Source organism: Ipomoea triloba, chromosome 9 (genome assembly GCF_003576645.1).
Source record: "Ipomoea triloba cultivar NCNSP0323 chromosome 9, ASM357664v1".
NCBI classification, from domain to species: Eukaryota; Viridiplantae; Streptophyta; class Magnoliopsida; order Solanales; family Convolvulaceae; genus Ipomoea; species Ipomoea triloba.
This window is the reverse complement of record NC_044924.1, coordinates 1,250,070-1,267,130: the sequence shown is the minus strand read 5'-3', so window position 1 is coordinate 1,267,130 and position 17,061 is coordinate 1,250,070. Positions and strand designations below refer to the sequence as shown.

The following is a 17,061-nucleotide window of genomic DNA, read 5'->3' as shown; positions in this document are numbered from 1 at the left end:
ATTGCATAATATATATATTTTAAAAAATAGCTAAATATTCATCTCATTTTCTTGCTATTTATCACTTGTACCAACACTATATTGACTTAACTGATTGGATTAGTTTAGTTAATAAAGAGTGTGAGCCGTTGTTGTAATGAGCTACATCGGTTTAGACGTTTAGTGCAGTTTATTTGTCACCTCTAAATACTCTCACAAAATAATCACTTCCCAATAACTTTTTATTCTCTAAATTTATACCTTGGATGATAGACTTCAATTGTGGGCTGCGAGCTGTGGGCTTATTTTTCATTTGGATTGGGCCAACGAGCTATTTGATTATTACATCAAGTTATTAAAAGTCCGCTCCTAGTAAATTAGTAGTAATTAACAAGATCATGATAGTATGCGATGTCACTATTTGAGGAAATGTTCTCGCACAAAGTGTGCACAAACATGCCCGTGGTCATGCACTTCACACGATTTAATTGAAGTTAGATTTTAGCACGAATCTTGCACAATCGTGCACATTGTATCTTGTTTAGGATTTAATTGCACAATATTTTAAAAAATAACTAAATATTCATCTCATTTTCCTTGCTATTTACCATTTGTACCAACATTGTAATGACTAATAAACTGATTGGATTAGTTTAGTCAATAAAGCGTGCGAGCCACTACTGTAATGAGCTACATCACTTTAGCCGTTTAGTACAGTTTATTTGTCACCTCTAAATACTATCACAAAATAATCACTTCACAATAAATATTTATCATGAAATAGATTTAGACATTTACTTTGACTGATATAATTCAACTACGGGATGTGGGCTCATGTTTCATTGGATTTGGCCAACAAGCTATTTGATCATTGCATCAAGTTATCAAGTCCATTCCAATGTATTTTTCTCTCATAAATTCACTTCTTTATATTGTACTGTAGTTTATTTGTCCAATCATTATTGCATAGACTATGGTCCACACAACTGTGTGTGTGTGGACCACAAATAAAAAATACATTATTTTTGTATTGGGGATACATTATTTTTGTACATAAAGTACATTATTTTACAGTACATTATTTTTGTACTGAAGGTACATTATTTGATATATACTATCAAATAATGTACCTTCAGTACAAAAATAATGTACTTCAAGTACAAAAATAATGTACTTTTTATTTTTGATCCACACAGCTGTGTGGACCATGGTCCATGCAATAATTTGCCTTATTTGTCATCTTTAATTTTCTAAATACTGTCACAAAATAATCACTTCCCAATAAATATTTATTCCGAAAATAAATTTTGACCTTTACCTTGAATGATAGACCTAACGCAAATTATTCTGTGGAAATCCTAATTTTTAAAAATATTTGGTAATAATAATAATATTGTTATGTTTCTCTTAGAGAGAGAAAAAAAAAACTAAAACTAGAACTAAAAATGTCGTACAAAGAGTAGATACTGAATTACTTTTTTTTTTTTTTTTTGTTTGAACAATTAAATTTTACATGAATTTACAACATTGGTTAAATGACTATCCGAATTTATATGTTATATAACAGTATGATCAAAAGGGAACGACGTCGCTGCAATTGTAATCGTCTGAAATTGCAGTGAGGTCTTCCGGCCAACAATCGCGAAGCAGCTTCAGAAGCATTTGCGCTTTCCGTTTCGCGCGTTCTGTACAATCGCTTTGGACGAGCAGTAGCAACTGAGTCATCACGCCCGCCGCCGCCGCCTCTCGTTGAGCTTGTTCGGAGGCGGAGCATATCGAGAGAAGAGCTCCGGCGGCGTACTCGGTGGCGCGGTGCGAGATCTTCAGGATGATCTTCACGAGCAGAGGGACGGTCAATGCGTGGGCCGCGAACGCCGCACATCCGGCTGGAATTCGGCATAGAAGCTCCACCGTAGCTAGCGCTCTCTCCGCGTCGCACTTGTCGAAATCCTGCAACCGATCCATCAACGCCTCCACTGCTCCGGCGGTAACCGCTTTGTGCCGGTATTGCTTCGCCAAACACAGCGCGAAGAGTGCCTTGACTCCGATCTTCAAGGCTCGAGAATACAACAACGGACAATTGAGAATTCCGACGATTCCTTCGAAGATCTCATCGGCATTGCTGATTTGAGCTCTAAGCTCCGGCGATCTAGTTCCGGAGAGAACCGATTCTATCAATGCCGCGGAGTTCATTCGGACATCAATTGAAGGATTTGAGAGCAGAGACACAAGGTAACGAACTCGAACCGGATCGGAAGACACAAGGACGGATTCAACCTCCGGGAGGGGGAACGTGGACAGAATGGCGAGTGACTCGTGACTCAGCTCAGGCGAGTTGGAATCCATGTTCGAGAACAAAATACAAAGCAGAACTTCCCGCGCGTTATTCGCTAAAATAACGGAACGGTTCTTATCCGATTCACAGGCAAGTCCTCTGAGTCTCCTCAGTGCAGAAATCCTGGACCTCGAATGACTCTGCGTTGAAGACGCCTGGCTTAGCAAGGACCGGACCAAACCCGGCTCAGCCGGCTGTTTCGGGGTAGGAATCCGCTCAACTCCGAAAGCCCGGTTCGCCACACACCACTCCTGTATTAGCCGCCGGAGAGTATGGTTTGGAATCAAAGTAAAGTCCATGAGCGGCGCTCTGGTTACCGGACACGTAGTATTCCCGGTAGCCACCCAAGACTCTATGCTTGCCCGATCATACGTCTGACCGGTACACACCGTCACCGGATCCCGCATCAGCTCCAAGGACACCGGACACCGGAAGTGGTACGGGATCTGAATCCCAATATCCAGAGAGTCTAAACTTCCAGGCATGCTTTCTTTACTCCCATCTCTATATATCTCTGTGTGTTCCATGTTTGTGTTTACTATAAAAAAAATATCTGAATCTGAAAAAATTCTCTTGAACTTTATCGGGGGAAGGCAAGGGGTGTTATACGGATAGAGGAACAGAGGAGCATACCAAACAGGGGGTGGGGGCTTTTTCTCAGAGTTTCTGTTAGATATTGTTCTCCCTTTCCTGACTGTGCATGTAGGACTAGTATAGTAGTATACTACCTCCCTCACGTGTACATTATTTACTATATTTACGCCTGAAATGGACATATGCATTTAACCAGGGTTGGGTGAGAGGATGAGAGTGCCGTTTGGTTGGTTGATTAGTCGAGAGCCGTGTGGTCAAAGCTAGTGTACTATTGGCCCCCCGTAGTGGGACCCAATGCATGCTCAAATCCAACTCCTGTTTACGTCAATGGGGTATTAATGAATGGACATCTCCTCTATCATCATTTTCCAGGTTTGATGAATCATGATTGTGCATTATAGTTTAGGCACTCACTTTGCATTTTAGTCCGTTCTTGATAGGAATTATTCCCCGAATATACGTTATGTTCATCTTTTTGATATTAGAAATAAGACAAGTGTCATTCAAAAAATACTTTATAAATTAAAGACACTTCCAAAATCCTATAGCACCTTAACTTCATAAGAATTTTGAATGAATTAAATTATAGTGATTTAGTTGTTCTTTAGGTGAAGAACTAATGCTTAATGCTCATAAAAAATCATTCCTACAAGAGGGTGAAATTCACATAGATTCTGTATCATTAAATGCAATCTTCTACTTGAAAGCCAATTAATTTATCTTGAAGAAATTTGTTATTTCATAACCTCTATATAGGTTTATATTGCTAGATTATATTAGTAAGGTAAGCAATAAATTAACTAATACTTGTATTTTGTTATTTCTTTCACACCCCTCTTAATATTCATTTATAATGTAACATTATGTGACTGTTTTTTTTTTTTTGGTAAAATTAATTATTAAATAAAATTTTTAAATTCAGGTCAATCTATTCATAAGCACCCACTAAACATAAAGAGTTTTATTATCACTTGAACTTAGAGGTAAATTTAGAATGAAAAAATAACATTATTCTTTTAAAAAGAAATAGGGGTGGGGTTTTATTACTTATGTTAGCTAGGGCGCCATTTTTGCATGAGCAACAGAGATGAGTTTGAATTTGTATTGGAGAATTCGAGGTGGATACATTAAATTGAATTAAATGATGATAAAGCTAGGAAGTTTCGATGATGGGGGCCAGTCTTGCACCAACCATAAAACAGAGTAGCAAAAAGGGAATAAATGATCTTATTATCTGGGTTATACCATCGCAATTGATAAAAAAACTGTTACTACTATTATAAGATCCACTCTAAGTGAAGTTTATCTTGTGATCTTAGTTAATAAATTTGTTCACTTAAGTCTATCTTGTGATCTTAGTTAATAAGTCTGTTATTACTGTTAGAAGATCCATTTTAAATGAAGTCTATCTTGTGATTTTAGTTAATAAAATTGTTACTACTGTTAGAAGATTTATTTTAAGTGAAGTCTATTTTGTGATCTTAATTAATAAAAAATTAAGAATAGATATGAATTTATTTTGTCTATAATTTATAGTGATGTGCTTAAATAGATAAATAAATTTATGTTAGCCATAATTAACTGGTTGAAATAGACATTAGTGTTTTAGTACCAGAAACAGTAAATTAGTCCACCGAATTGAATTAGGTGCTGATCTTTGGCTTGTACGGTGGGTCAGATCTTTTGCTGGCCAATATGGGTGGTCAAAGGTCAAAGATGAACAGAGAGAATGTGAGGGGCCCCAGGTTGTTCCTCTCCCCAATCTCCCCTATCGCATAATGATACATGAACCGTCCACTCTAAACCCTGACAACCTTTACGGTGAGCATACTTGTGCGTGTACGTTTTAATTTATAGCCACCTTCTTCAAGTTTTGTATATGCAAATACGTCTGCTCCGCGTCCAAAATAGGAGATAGAAGAATTATAGTATTGGAGTACAAATTTTATTCCTTCACTTTTACTTCAAGAAAAAGTGTCTACTTCAATAATTTGTGAGGAGTAAAAATTGAGAGTAAAAAAGTAAGAATCTATGTAATATTTTTCGAGATAGAATGAATAGCGCATAAAGTTTATTTATTGTTAATATTATTTTAATTGAGTTTATTGTATGGACTTTTTAGAAAATGATAAATTTTAGTTAAGAATTGTGCTAAGGGTATAGGTAGGTTTCGATTCTTATTACGAACATTAGGGGTATGTTTGATTCGCACATAGAAATCGGAATCGAAATGAGTATCAAATACTTGATAATAGTAATGCGTTTTGGTGAAAGTATTTTGCATGTTTGGTAGTAGGTTGGAATGAGAATGATTATTAATAGTTGAGGAAGCAGAATAGGAAGGTGATAAAACCCTTATTTTATTAAGGAATGAATTTTGCAATTAAGGGGTAATTAAAACACATAGTAGTGACCTGTCAACGAAACAATAGCAATGACTTTGATATTGATAGCAAAAACTGCCAACCAAACACACCCAGAAGTTTTGATTTAGATTTATTCTTTGTACGTAAAAATGTACGGTTTAATATTATGTTTTGAAACTAAAATAGCTCGACTTATGTACTTAGGGTATGTTAATAAGATTCAGCATATAGTCCGACAAAATCAAGAAATTAGAGTTATAAAAAAACAATGAGATATGAGATATGAAGCATCGTCGTTTAGTGGGGTGACGGTCTTGGCAACAGTGTGGTGCCAGGTATCGGACGACCCGGTTTGTCTGTAGTCAACCCGGCAAACTTGCCGGTACAGCTTCAACCATTGCTTCCCCAATGATGCACGTGTAGCTGGAGCACACTCCCGCCCACGTGCACCCAGCGGAGCACATACACCGCACCGCTGCTGGGTGTAGTAATTCATTATCCATATATATTATACGCTTGAACAGGGTGGAAAGTTGTCGATCTTGGGATATTGGGTTTTAATACGCGAATCTATAATGCCCCGCACGTTCAAAGCTTCAAAGAATGCGTGCCTGTTAATGGCTGTAATAAATGGATTGGGAGGAGAAGGAGTAATTAAAAGAGTGTTTTATGGAGAAAATCAATTTCTAAAGTGGTTGCAATATAATTCTGAAAATGAGAAGGGTCCGAAAATTTTAGTAGTTATGTGACTTTTATGCACTTTACAATCTAGATTGAGGTGGCTCCCTACATGGTAATTTGATCACTAGATTTAGCACTCTTCACTGTGAATCTAGAGTCAAAGCTGTTGATTCAAAGTCTAAGGGGTTTAATTGTTTAAACATGTCAAGATTGGTTAGGAAAAGATTGGACACTTACGATTAAACATGTCTATAGAGAGCAAAATTGAGTTACGAATTTGGTGACAAAGTAAGTTGTTCAATAGAGGAAAAAGGGGAAGAAAATTCATGGGACTCTAGATGGTGTTTTATAGGTGTTTCAGGAAAACAAGTTGGGTGAGATTAACTGTTTCGAATTAAACCCGTTCATTTGATTTCTTTTTTTTTTTTTTAAAAAAACATTTAGTCAAAGGCAACATCCCTTTGGAAGGTTAGTGATAGATACCCAGCATAGACACCCGGTCGATACTACCTAGCAAGCAGTCAGGCACGGCACTCGGACTCGGCGGTCAACACTCGGGATGTGACCTTTCAGTTCCTTAACACCCTTCCATAACCCCCAAATAATTACCCCTTTATTTACCCATTAATTACTCACTTAAAATACCCATTAATCCTATTATTATAACCTACACATTACTACCCATAAAACCCATTAAATATCCGTTAATTGTGGGGAGCCTACACTACTCATCTTGTGATTATAAAAAGAGAGAAGAAAACAGTGACCGGGGGAGTTTGGAAAGTGAGAAAAGAGAGACAGCAAAACAGACATGTACAAAGATTTTATCAGTAACATAGTGAATTTCGGCTTGGCACCGCCCAAAAAGGCCCGTGGTTTTTACCCTTTCGGTTTCCACGTCAAAATACTGTGTCTTACTCTTGTTTTTATTGATTTATTTTTACATGTTATGAATTCAATCGGTTGTGTTGGCTCGCCGAGTGACCATCCCGGGGTCACAAAACCATCAGTTAGGTTGGATTAGTCTTACTTAAAGTAGCGAGTAAGAAAAAACACATAATTATATAAATTATACTTCATGTTATTAAAGTATAAAAATACTGATTTATGAAGTCAAAAGAGGTATTATCGTACCAAAAGTCACAAATTTGATTCTTATCAACACTTTCTTGGTTAAACTCATCAAACAAAATGCATTCTTCACAAGTCTACAATATAAGAGTGTAAACAAAAGAACTACAAAAAAAAATATTCGGCAATGCGATTGCCAAACAAATTTTTGTACAACTAGTCTCATATTATTTCGTTATACCTTGCAACACATGAAGAGTAAAATGCAATTTGGAAGTTTAGCTAGCACCAAGTTCACTACGTGGTAAAGAAAGTAAAAAACGAACATTTACAAGCCTTTAACATATCTTCAAAAAAACAACTAGGCTTTAACAAACGTAAAACCATAAAGGTAACCATTGGTGGATCGGATTGGATCAGTGAAACTTTGCGGCTACGAACACTGTGAACTGCTTAAGACCCTCTCTATGGCCGCCACATAGAACTCCTTAGGCATGGTACCGATGACAGAATCACATTTCTCTCCATTGTTAAACAACAAGACTACTGGCACTGCCTTGATATCGTAATTCTCAGCAATTTGCAAGTCGGTATCTGCGTGGAGTACAAAGCATTTTATTCTTCCTGAATAATCAGTTGCGATTTCATCAATCACCCTATGGACCATCTGGCAGGGGCCACACCAACTGGCATAAAACTCGACCAGTACAGGCACATCACTGCTCAGAACCAATTTGTTCCACGACTTACCAGTGACAACTCCAGCTGTAAATCACAAAACATGAAGCAGTCAATGAATATAATCAAGTTTTTAATGTATTCAGTTTTCATTAAGTATCCTGTCACAAGTGGTATCAAGAATAAAAGCATATCCTCGGCATAAGATACAAACACACCTCTGCCAAAAATCTCAGTTACAAAATAGCAACCTAAGTTCAATGCTAAGTTGTCGCCTAGATGCTTTCAGGTCATGATCCGAGAATCATATTGATGGGTTGGATAGAGGAGGGCTAGTGGTTGTCCTAGGCCCATTCCTGATCAGAGATGGGGGAGACGTTTCAGCACACCTAAGGTACAGCTAGAGGATCTGATCTCATTCCAGAGATTATGTCATTTAGGGGAGCACTTTCCAAATTTCCTCGGTCAATCAAATCTATAATTAATGGCCTGTGATTTCCAAGATTACTTTCCTATTTTAATCCAGCACTCAAATTAGAATCGGAGGCCTATAAATAATTAAATACCCTGAAGAAGGGTTTGTCAACAGTTCAAAATCTTTCATTCTCTAAGCAATAATAGCATTCTACTCTCTCCAATTTTCTTGAGTACTATATTCTTGTTTCCGATCGGTTGAGTAACTCGAGTTGGCTTACAACAGCAAAGGTAGTAAAACCAACTCATAAAACAAACAATATTCCATCATCTAACCTTTTCAAATCCCACTCTCCTCCACCGATTCTCAAGTTTTTAATCCTAAACTCAAGAATCAAGTTACAAGAACTCGAATAAGGCTATAGTGAAATTAAACATTTCACTAATTTGCAACATATTGCACATAATCACATAGCTTCACAAATCAGTCTAGTCTGAGAATATGCAAAAGTAAATATATAGAACTATAGAAGAAAAGAATTAATAACAAATACATATATGGCAATACATATTTATGACTTATGAGTTTTGAAATAAGAGGATACCATCCAGATTCAAGGGATTTCCAAAGCCAGCTTATAGATAAAGAAGATTTGGTAAAAAATAAATAACATGAGTGGAAATAAAGAGCCAACAATGTTTTAAGATCAAACAGCCAAATTTCCCAGAAATACATATATAGAAGTATTCATAACAGATTCCATCCTGAGCATACAGCAAGAGAGAACACTTAGCGGCCGAAAGAAATGACAACATAAACTCCAAATCATTCCATTTTCATATGCTTCAACCCTGACTGATGATCACTTCCATATTTTAATTTCTTCCATTTTAACAAAACTAATTTTATGTTCAACGCATCCACACCAAAACACCACATCTCAATTAGGAGACCAAACTTCCAATTACCTTTAGCAGGTCTGGGAAACTCACCAAAGAAAAATAATGTCCAATTGGAACCCATGCATAGCAATCTGGGACAGAAGAAAAGGGTATCTATGGCTATTGTGCATCATGAATTTTACAACGAGAAACGAGGCAATTATGCTACTGAGAAAGGTAAGGCAATCAAGTCAGCTGATCAACTTAAAATCACCGCAGGAAGTGTCATTAATTTTTCTACACAGCTGTGTTCCTATGTAATTTTACCATTTCTATTCCTCCATGTCTTTCCTTGCCACCCTTCAGCCTAAACAAGCAAGCCCTAGAAGCACCTAACCACTGAAATTAAACAGAAAAAGGCTTCAAGTATAACTCAGCAAATTTTTTGAGGTAGCCAAAGCACAAGCCATTTCTAGCCTAGGCGAGTTGATTATTGAATCAGACCACGATATATTTTACTCGGATCCAATTATGCACTGTTTGAAATTTGAAACCATGCAATACGATTTACAAATGCTGAGAAGCATAAATATCGGAAATCCGCAATCAGGTTCTAAACTACACACAGTATCAAGTGAGAGAGAGAGAGAGAGAGTGATCGGTTTCCAGACCTTTGGAGTCACGGAGACAAGATATGCGCAAATGGGAAGCAGATGGAGATTTCAAGCTCCTCTTGAGCTGTAACGGCAACAGGAATCTGAGATTCACCTTCTGCGGGAAGTTGGACGGGAATGAACAGAGAGAGCGGTGGCGGAGAGGCGTCTGCGGGAGTGGTAAAGAGGAAGGAGTGGCACAACTGGAAGCCATTTTCAGTACGATCATCAGATTTCCAGAAATAGATCAATTCCAGCAGTATTGAGTAATGTTCTAGGGCGAACTCGGAAAGGAAGATCCACGATTTCCAGATACAATTTAAAAATTACTCAGAGAATCAGAGCGGAGGACGACGGTAATTCGGTAACGTGCTATTTTTCTTTTTTCCTTTTTTTTAATGACTGAAAATTACAACTATTATTTAAAACTGCAAGCTAGATAAATAATAATTGTCAAAAACTTGTGTGAAATTGTCTCACGTCTCTTAATCCGTGTGTCGGTCGGGTAAACATAATTTGGGTGATAGATGCTGTTATGAATTGGCCTTTTGTTGGTTTTTATAATATAAATTATGTTGATCCGACCCGTCTCACATATTGAAACTCGTGAGACGGTCTCACACAAGTGTGGCTCATAACAATTTTGTTTAATACAGAGTAGTTGACAAACTATGTAAGTGATATAAATTACACTAAAAAAGTTTTGTGTAACAAATTTGATTGGAATAGTTAAAAATAATTTGAAATGTTCTAATACAATAGTCATTACACTTATTATTTACCTCTTTCAAAGCATAATGTGCTTGTTTTGCTATTCGGATTCGAAGGGTGAGTCATGAATCTATATTGGATATGGCAATTGGGGTGAAGTTTGAGTTTGTGTTACACTCTTTTGTACACGGAAGTGTATAATTTGATGCCAGTATTATATTCACATCGCCTATGTATGTATAGTTAGATTGCATATGCATTCAGATATACACAGAGATAGAAGTTTATATTATAGACTTGGGTCTACCTTTCATCACAATTTATATATTGAATGTGCACAATTCAAATTGTAAATTATATCAGTATATAAATTGTGTATTTTAAACCCAGGTCCACAGAATAATTTGACGGTCCTACTCTCATGTGTCTTAGATTAGCCCATTTCTACTTTGTTAACCCATCAGGCCACTAGCCCAGATCAATAACATGTTTTTTTAGCTGATTGGTTAGTAAAAATATGACAATTCATGTTTGTTTTTTTTTTTGGTAATAAATTTATTTATAAAAAAAAAAACACAAAAACTTTAAAAAAATCATTGTCCATAATTTACAGAAATGGCAGTCTCAGATATATATGCACAATGCTAGCTAGCTAGCTATAACGGGAAGAAGAAGATCTGAAATTCAGATCACAACAATTTTATACATGAAGAACATTGTTCAAACCTCCTAATCTAATTAGAGACTGACTTTGCACAAATCTTAAATTTGTGCATCCATTCCATTCCACTCTATTACCAAGGCCCAGTAAGCGTCCTCTTCAAGCATCTTGGTTTACTTTCCCATGGCACAAACATTTTCTCCCTCATCTGTGGAAAGACACATCCAATATGATCATCAAAACCCATACTCCATAAACAGAAACTAGGTTTATTTCATGAAAACAGATGCCCCAATGTTGTCTTTTTAAGGAACAAACACCAATACACTGCCACCTTTTCTTTTTTGTTCACTATCATGACATTTAGTATTCAGTAATCATATTAGACTTGGATTATATGGATTCACACACTGGCACATGTAATCTAATGTAATGACATTGGTACGAAAGCTAACTTCAGTTAGATGCATTTACCTGATTTTTCCGCTTCTCCAGAAATTCAGCCTGTGGCAACACACACATACATGAGTGATTATGATCATTGTATTTTCAAAACAACCTTAGATTTGTTGGCTTCACAGGCATACCTGTTTTTTCATCAATTCTTGGTTGATTTCTTTAAGCTTTTCTACTTCCGCTTCCAACTCTATGGTATAGGCCTGCCATGTTTATGCAATGGATGTTAATGCATGGTTTGCAGCTTATGCTGTTGGGCTTTTTGAATGAATGGTTGCAAATTGCAAGATGATAAAGGGGAACCAATAAATTTGTTGGACCCAGAAGAGAAAATTAGAATCTGCAGTAAGTAATGTTTCATTTATGTAGATCACCTGCTTCCTGGCTCGCGATCTTGCAGCAGACTCTCTGTTCTTAATCATTCTCCTACGCCTCCGCTCCACCACCTTTTCGATAGAGTTACATGCTCTCCTTCCTCTCCCGCCTTCGTTAAATGCATAAGGCGTAGGGGATAGGGATGACATGCCCAGATTACTATTAAGAGCCACATCTGAAGACAATGGAATTCCAGGGGATCCTCCTCCTCCTCCTCCTGCAGCCCCATTTTGGCGTAATCCTGCCATGCTATTCGCACTGCCATGGATAAGTTCTCCCTGAACAGGATTAGTGTTATGTGGAGGACTTGGCATTCCAAGAGCAGGACGCCGCCTTGCTCCTGAGCTAGCCTGCTGAGCATTGTTTCCTAGTTGCATTGGAGAGGCAAAGGTCAAGGTTGTCTGTTTAGGAAAAAGTGGTTGGTGAAGCTGAAGCTGTTGATGATGCTGCAAAGGTTGTTGCTGGGTAGATCTGGTGGCTCCTGCACTAAGCCTTGAATTAGATGATGCACCAGGAATGGCAGCACTGTTATTATCTGTGATTTCTTGAAATCCCATACTATTCAGCTGAGTCACACTGCTGCCAAATCCAACACTATTTGGAACCATTTCTTCTCTTACAACCCCTGCTTTGAACAAAAACTCTTCCAGTGTCATTTCCCCCAAAGTAGATTGTCTTTGGCCAAAGCTTGATCCACCATAGCCACAATCTTTGGTGGCACCACTGTCTTTCTGAAAGTCTTTCCACACTTCATCCACAGTTTTCTGACTGAGCGTCCTGAGCAGCGTTAGAGAGCCTTGTCTCTGCAAGTTCCCACCAGGGACACTACCATTATCTCCTGCACCAACACAACATGCCTGGAAGGGTTGAGATTCCTCGGCAGTCCAAATGCTCTTCAACAGATCCTCCATATTCATAGACCCGAAATCCTTCCCAAGTCCGCTAAATGTAGTCTGGAGCTCATCAAATGTCAAGGAGTATATCGAAGATTGTCGAGCCAAAGGGAAAAGACTGGCTGGCTTCCCTCCATTACCTTCTGGCTGTGGTATCTCCACAAAGTTCTTGAAGTCCAAGTATGACCCCATCATTGAACAACAAGAAACAGATCACACAGCTGACAAAATGTTTTAACAAATCCATTATCCAAATAAGATCTCAAATCATCAGTACATAATCTCTAATATGCAAGGAATTCAGTCAATAAACTGGCAATTGCTTGCAGGAGCAGCTTAGTTGGTTCCTAAATGGGGTAAGGGCAAGATAAACTGGGAATTTCTCTTTGCTCACATTTTCCCAAAAACAAAAATTTTGCCTTATATAGAAAGAACATAAAGAATTCAAAAAATACACTTTGGGAATCAGCATTGCATGTGAAGTTCTGCACACACATGACACACCCCCTCTATATACTGCCTCCCACCAAACTCTGTCCACATCAAAACACAAACTTTTTTGCCATTATAACACAAGTAGTTAGATTAAGAAGACAAGTAGATATTATGGTCCTTATGGGCAAATTCATAAACACGTCAAAGGCATGCCAAGTGCCAACTAGAATCTCACAGTTAGATTTGACATCACTGAAGAAGAACCCAATTCAGCATAGAAAAAAAGGGAGAAATAAAGCAATCCGTTTCATAAACCACTAAATCAGAATCTGTATATCTCTCTCAAAACTAAAGCCGGTTTGTACAGATCAGATTCCAAATGCATCTCGCTATATTGAAATTCCAATGACTGATCTATATTCAGCTCATACATGAATTATATTTCTCATTTCAACTTTGTTTAACGTTAAATCCATTTTCATTCAACATAATCCGTTTCAGAAACCACTAAATCAGAATCTGTATATCTCTCTCAAAAATAAAGCCGGTTTGTACAGATCAGATTCCAAATGCATCTTGCTATATTGATATTCAAACCGAAATTCCAATGACTGACCTATATTCAGCTCATACATGAATTATATTTTTCTCATTTCAACTTTGTTTAACGTTAAATTCATTTTCATTCAACATCATCATTACGTGACCGGAACAATGATGAAAACCTTCTTCCATTGGTCCGAGGACAACGGAGCAGATAATACATAAAAATGAGAGAGAAATATCAAATACACGGTGGAAACTGAAAGGAGAAAGACGATCTTACCCTTTTAGAAAGAGAGAGGATGGGCGGAGCAATCGTGACGGTTGCTTCTTCTTCTTCTTCGCCGGCTGAGGCTTGGCGGAGCGGACAAGTGTTTAAGCCTTGTCTGGGACACGAGTCCACTCGGCTTTTTAAATGCCGCAAAAAAAACGTCACGCTCAGTTTCCCTATGTTTATTTTTTTATTCGGATATAATACGTGGCGCCACCAGCGTCCGCAACGTGGATCAATTGACGTCGACAGTGGGATCTTGATGTGAACGCAGAGCCAATGGGAGGGCGTCAGGTGGGAGGATCTGTACCGTTAATTCAGGCTTTTCCGACAAGGGGTACGTGTCTGATGTTAATTGGCATGCTGCTTGTAGATAGACAAAAGAGACATTTGAAGATTAATCGCACTGGGAATTGTGGATACACGAATAATTGCACATGTACGCATTTTGTTCACGTTTTAATGGGCGTTCAGTTAACTAAAAAATGGCAGGTGTTTAACACTATTTTAGGGAAATTGTATGTTCAGTTAAATTGATTATGGGGTGGCAAGATTACGTCAAAGATACTAATGGCTTATGGACATAGCCTGAAAAGTTAAGGTTGACAGGCAATACAAGGGAGATGATAAAGAAGTGATTGGGCGAAGCATAACAAATACTATGCATGATTAAAGGATCGGACAAGCTCTATCAGGACTCGAGTGGGTAGGAGACACTCTGGACAAATGTGTTGGATGAGAGAGTTAGCCAGCCTACTAAAAGAAACTAAGCAACTATGTCAGTCAGTTGGAGTGAACAACAAAGTCAGCAAGACCAGTCAGATAGAATAGTGAATCAGATGGCCGAGCTAGCCCGTAGTCAAAGAGTCTAGATGGATTGACCATGTAAAGGAGGAAGTCACCCTGAGAAGGCGACAATATATAAGAGTAATCAAAGCACTCGATAGGAGGGAAATAATGAGGATAATTAGTGTGAAGTTAATGAAGCGATAATATTAGTCATTGCGGAAGGCAGTTTGACGCGAATGAAACGAGAAATCAGCACGAATGTAACTCTCATGATTAAGGCATTTAAAGCATTTATATCTTCATTTATGACATTAATGTTAGGTTGAGCATTACACTATTCATAGCATGTATGAAAGGCATGAGAAGGCTCTAGAAAAGAAGTTGAGCAATTTGAATATGCACAAGAGATTGAGAGCTAAAGGCAATTTTTTGGCAAACTAATTAATATTTTTAGTAGTGTGGCTAGCCGATGACTACTTCAGTGGTCACAAAACCAACAGATACATATATGAGTTTTAACAATTACAATGTGATAGTTTTATACTCTAATGCGTTTTTTTTTTTAAATATCAGACACTGATCCTCCTATATAAGACACTGCTGAATTACTGTGATTTAACTCTTTGCTCATAAAAGACGACATTTCTTTACCTTCGACCACACACCCCAACCTAGCAAGATAGTAAATGCGTAAATCACAATAACCCAACCATCCATTAGATGAGGGAGCAAAGCAAAAAGTATCGGTACCTAATGATGTCCATAATAAATCCACCATATTGAGTCCACACTCCACACTATCAAGACTCAATTATGTATCATTAATCCTTATCAACAATCCATTATTATTAAGGAATTAACTGAACTGTATGGACTTTAACTCTTTATAATCTTGTAAAAGTGAGAGATTCAGCATTTGATTAGGCATTATTGGCCCTTGGGTTTCGTTTGCTAATAATCTTCATTCTAAAGCAAACACCATTGAATTCTACAGAGGCTCGAAAAGATGAATGGGCCTAGACTCTAGATTAGAGGCTACCTTGGACGTACTGCGAATATATCAACGCCCGCACGATGCATGCGCCATTTCAGGTTGGTTTTTGGTTCTTTGCATATGCGCAGCTTCCGTGTGAATGATTGGACCTGGGTACGGTGATTGACATGGACGTCTAAATTATCAGCTATGTCGTCTATTCGATCAGAATATAGTACATGAACACGTTTCTAATCTCAGTTGGTTCACTTCTAAGTTCTAATATCCGTTTGATATCAATCATTATTGCATGGACCATGGTCCACACAGTTGTGTGGACCAAAAATAAAAAGTACATTATTTTTGTATTGAAGGTACATTAGTTTTATACTGTAGGTACATTATTTTAGGGTACATTATTTTTGTACTGAAGGTACATTATTTAATATATACTGTCAAATAATATACCTACAGTACAAAAATAATGTACCTTCAGTATAAAAATAATGTACTTTTTATTTTTGGTCCACACAGCTGTGTGGACCATGGTCCATGCAATAATTGCCGTTTGATATTATTTTGATAATAAATGTGTAATATTACTATACATGTATGATTATTTTTATTTATTTGATTTATTACTCCGTATTTGATTAATTAAGATAATTTTTATTTATTTTATTTTATTTGTCCATCAGATCAATACACGTGATAAAAATTATACTCTCAAACTATATGTAGTTTTAATATATTAATGTGAGTGAGTAGGTTTCGCGTCACACTCTTAGTCAACTAACTCCTGTTACTTCTTCAATTTCAGGTTTCCACTTTTCAATATATAAAATTTAATTTTTTATGAATGTTGAATAGTATTTGATGGTACTATAGAACTTGGGCAAAAAGACACGAGAATTATGAGTGATCTAAGAAATAATATGATCCAACAAGTAAGGTTTTTGGGCTTAAATTAGATGAGCTAGAATGGAGTTGGGGGATTGAATTGGATTGAGATGTAAAGTTAACAAGGATGATGAAGTGCAAATACTTGATGAATGAGATCCAAACTGAATAATGAGAAAGAGTTTGAAGGACAAAGTGTGATAAGACATCAAATGCAAGATGCCGAAGCCCAAAGCATGTGAAAAGGAATGCTTGGGAACTGTTATGGTCTTTTAGCTTTGTGGGCATCGTTGCAAACTTGCGGGAAATATAGCGGTTAAGAGGGGCAGGTGTGTGATTGTGGTTTTGTTGGGTATCCTAGCACACAGGTTTACATCTGTCTTATGTCCAAAGGAGTATTA

The 17,061-nt window shown here is 37.3% G+C and overlaps 3 protein-coding genes across 3 annotated transcripts; all 3 read right to left on the bottom strand.

The window, feature by feature from the left end:
• Window positions 1-1,430: 1,430 nt before the first annotated feature.
• LOC116028633 (U-box domain-containing protein 26-like) lies at window positions 1,431-3,026 on the bottom strand. Its single transcript, XM_031270406.1, has one exon. The coding sequence runs from the start codon at window positions 2,839-2,841 to the stop codon at window positions 1,552-1,554; it is 1,290 nt and encodes a 429-aa protein (XP_031126266.1). The 5' UTR covers window positions 2,842-3,026; the 3' UTR covers window positions 1,431-1,551.
• Window positions 3,027-7,128: 4,102 nt separating this feature from the next.
• Window positions 7,129-10,029, bottom strand: LOC116028783 (thioredoxin M3, chloroplastic-like). Its single transcript, XM_031270599.1, has 2 exons — window positions 9,672-10,029; window positions 7,129-7,791 (listed from the first exon to the last, which is right to left on the bottom strand). Exons 1-2 carry the CDS (start codon window positions 9,880-9,882, stop codon window positions 7,460-7,462), a joined length of 543 nt encoding a protein of 180 aa, XP_031126459.1. The 5' UTR covers window positions 9,883-10,029; the 3' UTR covers window positions 7,129-7,459.
• Window positions 10,030-10,947: 918 nt separating this feature from the next.
• Window positions 10,948-14,120, bottom strand: LOC116030937 (ABSCISIC ACID-INSENSITIVE 5-like protein 7). The gene is made up of 5 exons (XM_031273307.1): window positions 14,011-14,120; window positions 11,856-12,970; window positions 11,613-11,684; window positions 11,500-11,529; window positions 10,948-11,233 (listed from the first exon to the last, which is right to left on the bottom strand). The coding sequence occupies exons 2-5, from the start codon at window positions 12,942-12,944 to the stop codon at window positions 11,159-11,161; spliced, it is 1,266 nt and encodes a 421-aa protein (XP_031129167.1). The 5' UTR covers window positions 12,945-12,970; window positions 14,011-14,120; the 3' UTR covers window positions 10,948-11,158.
• Between the last annotated feature and the right edge of the window lie 2,941 nt (window positions 14,121-17,061).

Bases quoted from the DNA above. Each gene is read 5' to 3' on its own strand.
- LOC116028633 (XM_031270406.1), bottom strand. From the start codon at position 2,841: ATGGAACACACAGAGATATATAGAGATGGGAGTAAAGAAAGCATGCCT.
- LOC116028783 (XM_031270599.1), bottom strand. From the start codon at position 9,882: ATGATCGTACTGAAAATGGCTTCCAGTTGTGCCACTCCTTCCTCTTTA. The intron at 7,792-9,671 runs GTCTGGAAACCG...TGTGATTTACAG, and splicing joins TTGTCTCCGTGACTCCAAAG to CTGGAGTTGTCACTGGTAAG.
- LOC116030937 (XM_031273307.1), bottom strand. From the start codon at position 12,944: ATGATGGGGTCATACTTGGACTTCAAGAACTTTGTGGAGATACCACAG. The intron at 11,685-11,855 runs GTGATCTACATA...TAAACATGGCAG, and splicing joins GATCGCGAGCCAGGAAGCAG to GCCTATACCATAGAGTTGGA. The intron at 11,530-11,612 runs GTATGCCTGTGA...GTGTTGCCACAG, and splicing joins AAGAATTGATGAAAAAACAG to GCTGAATTTCTGGAGAAGCG.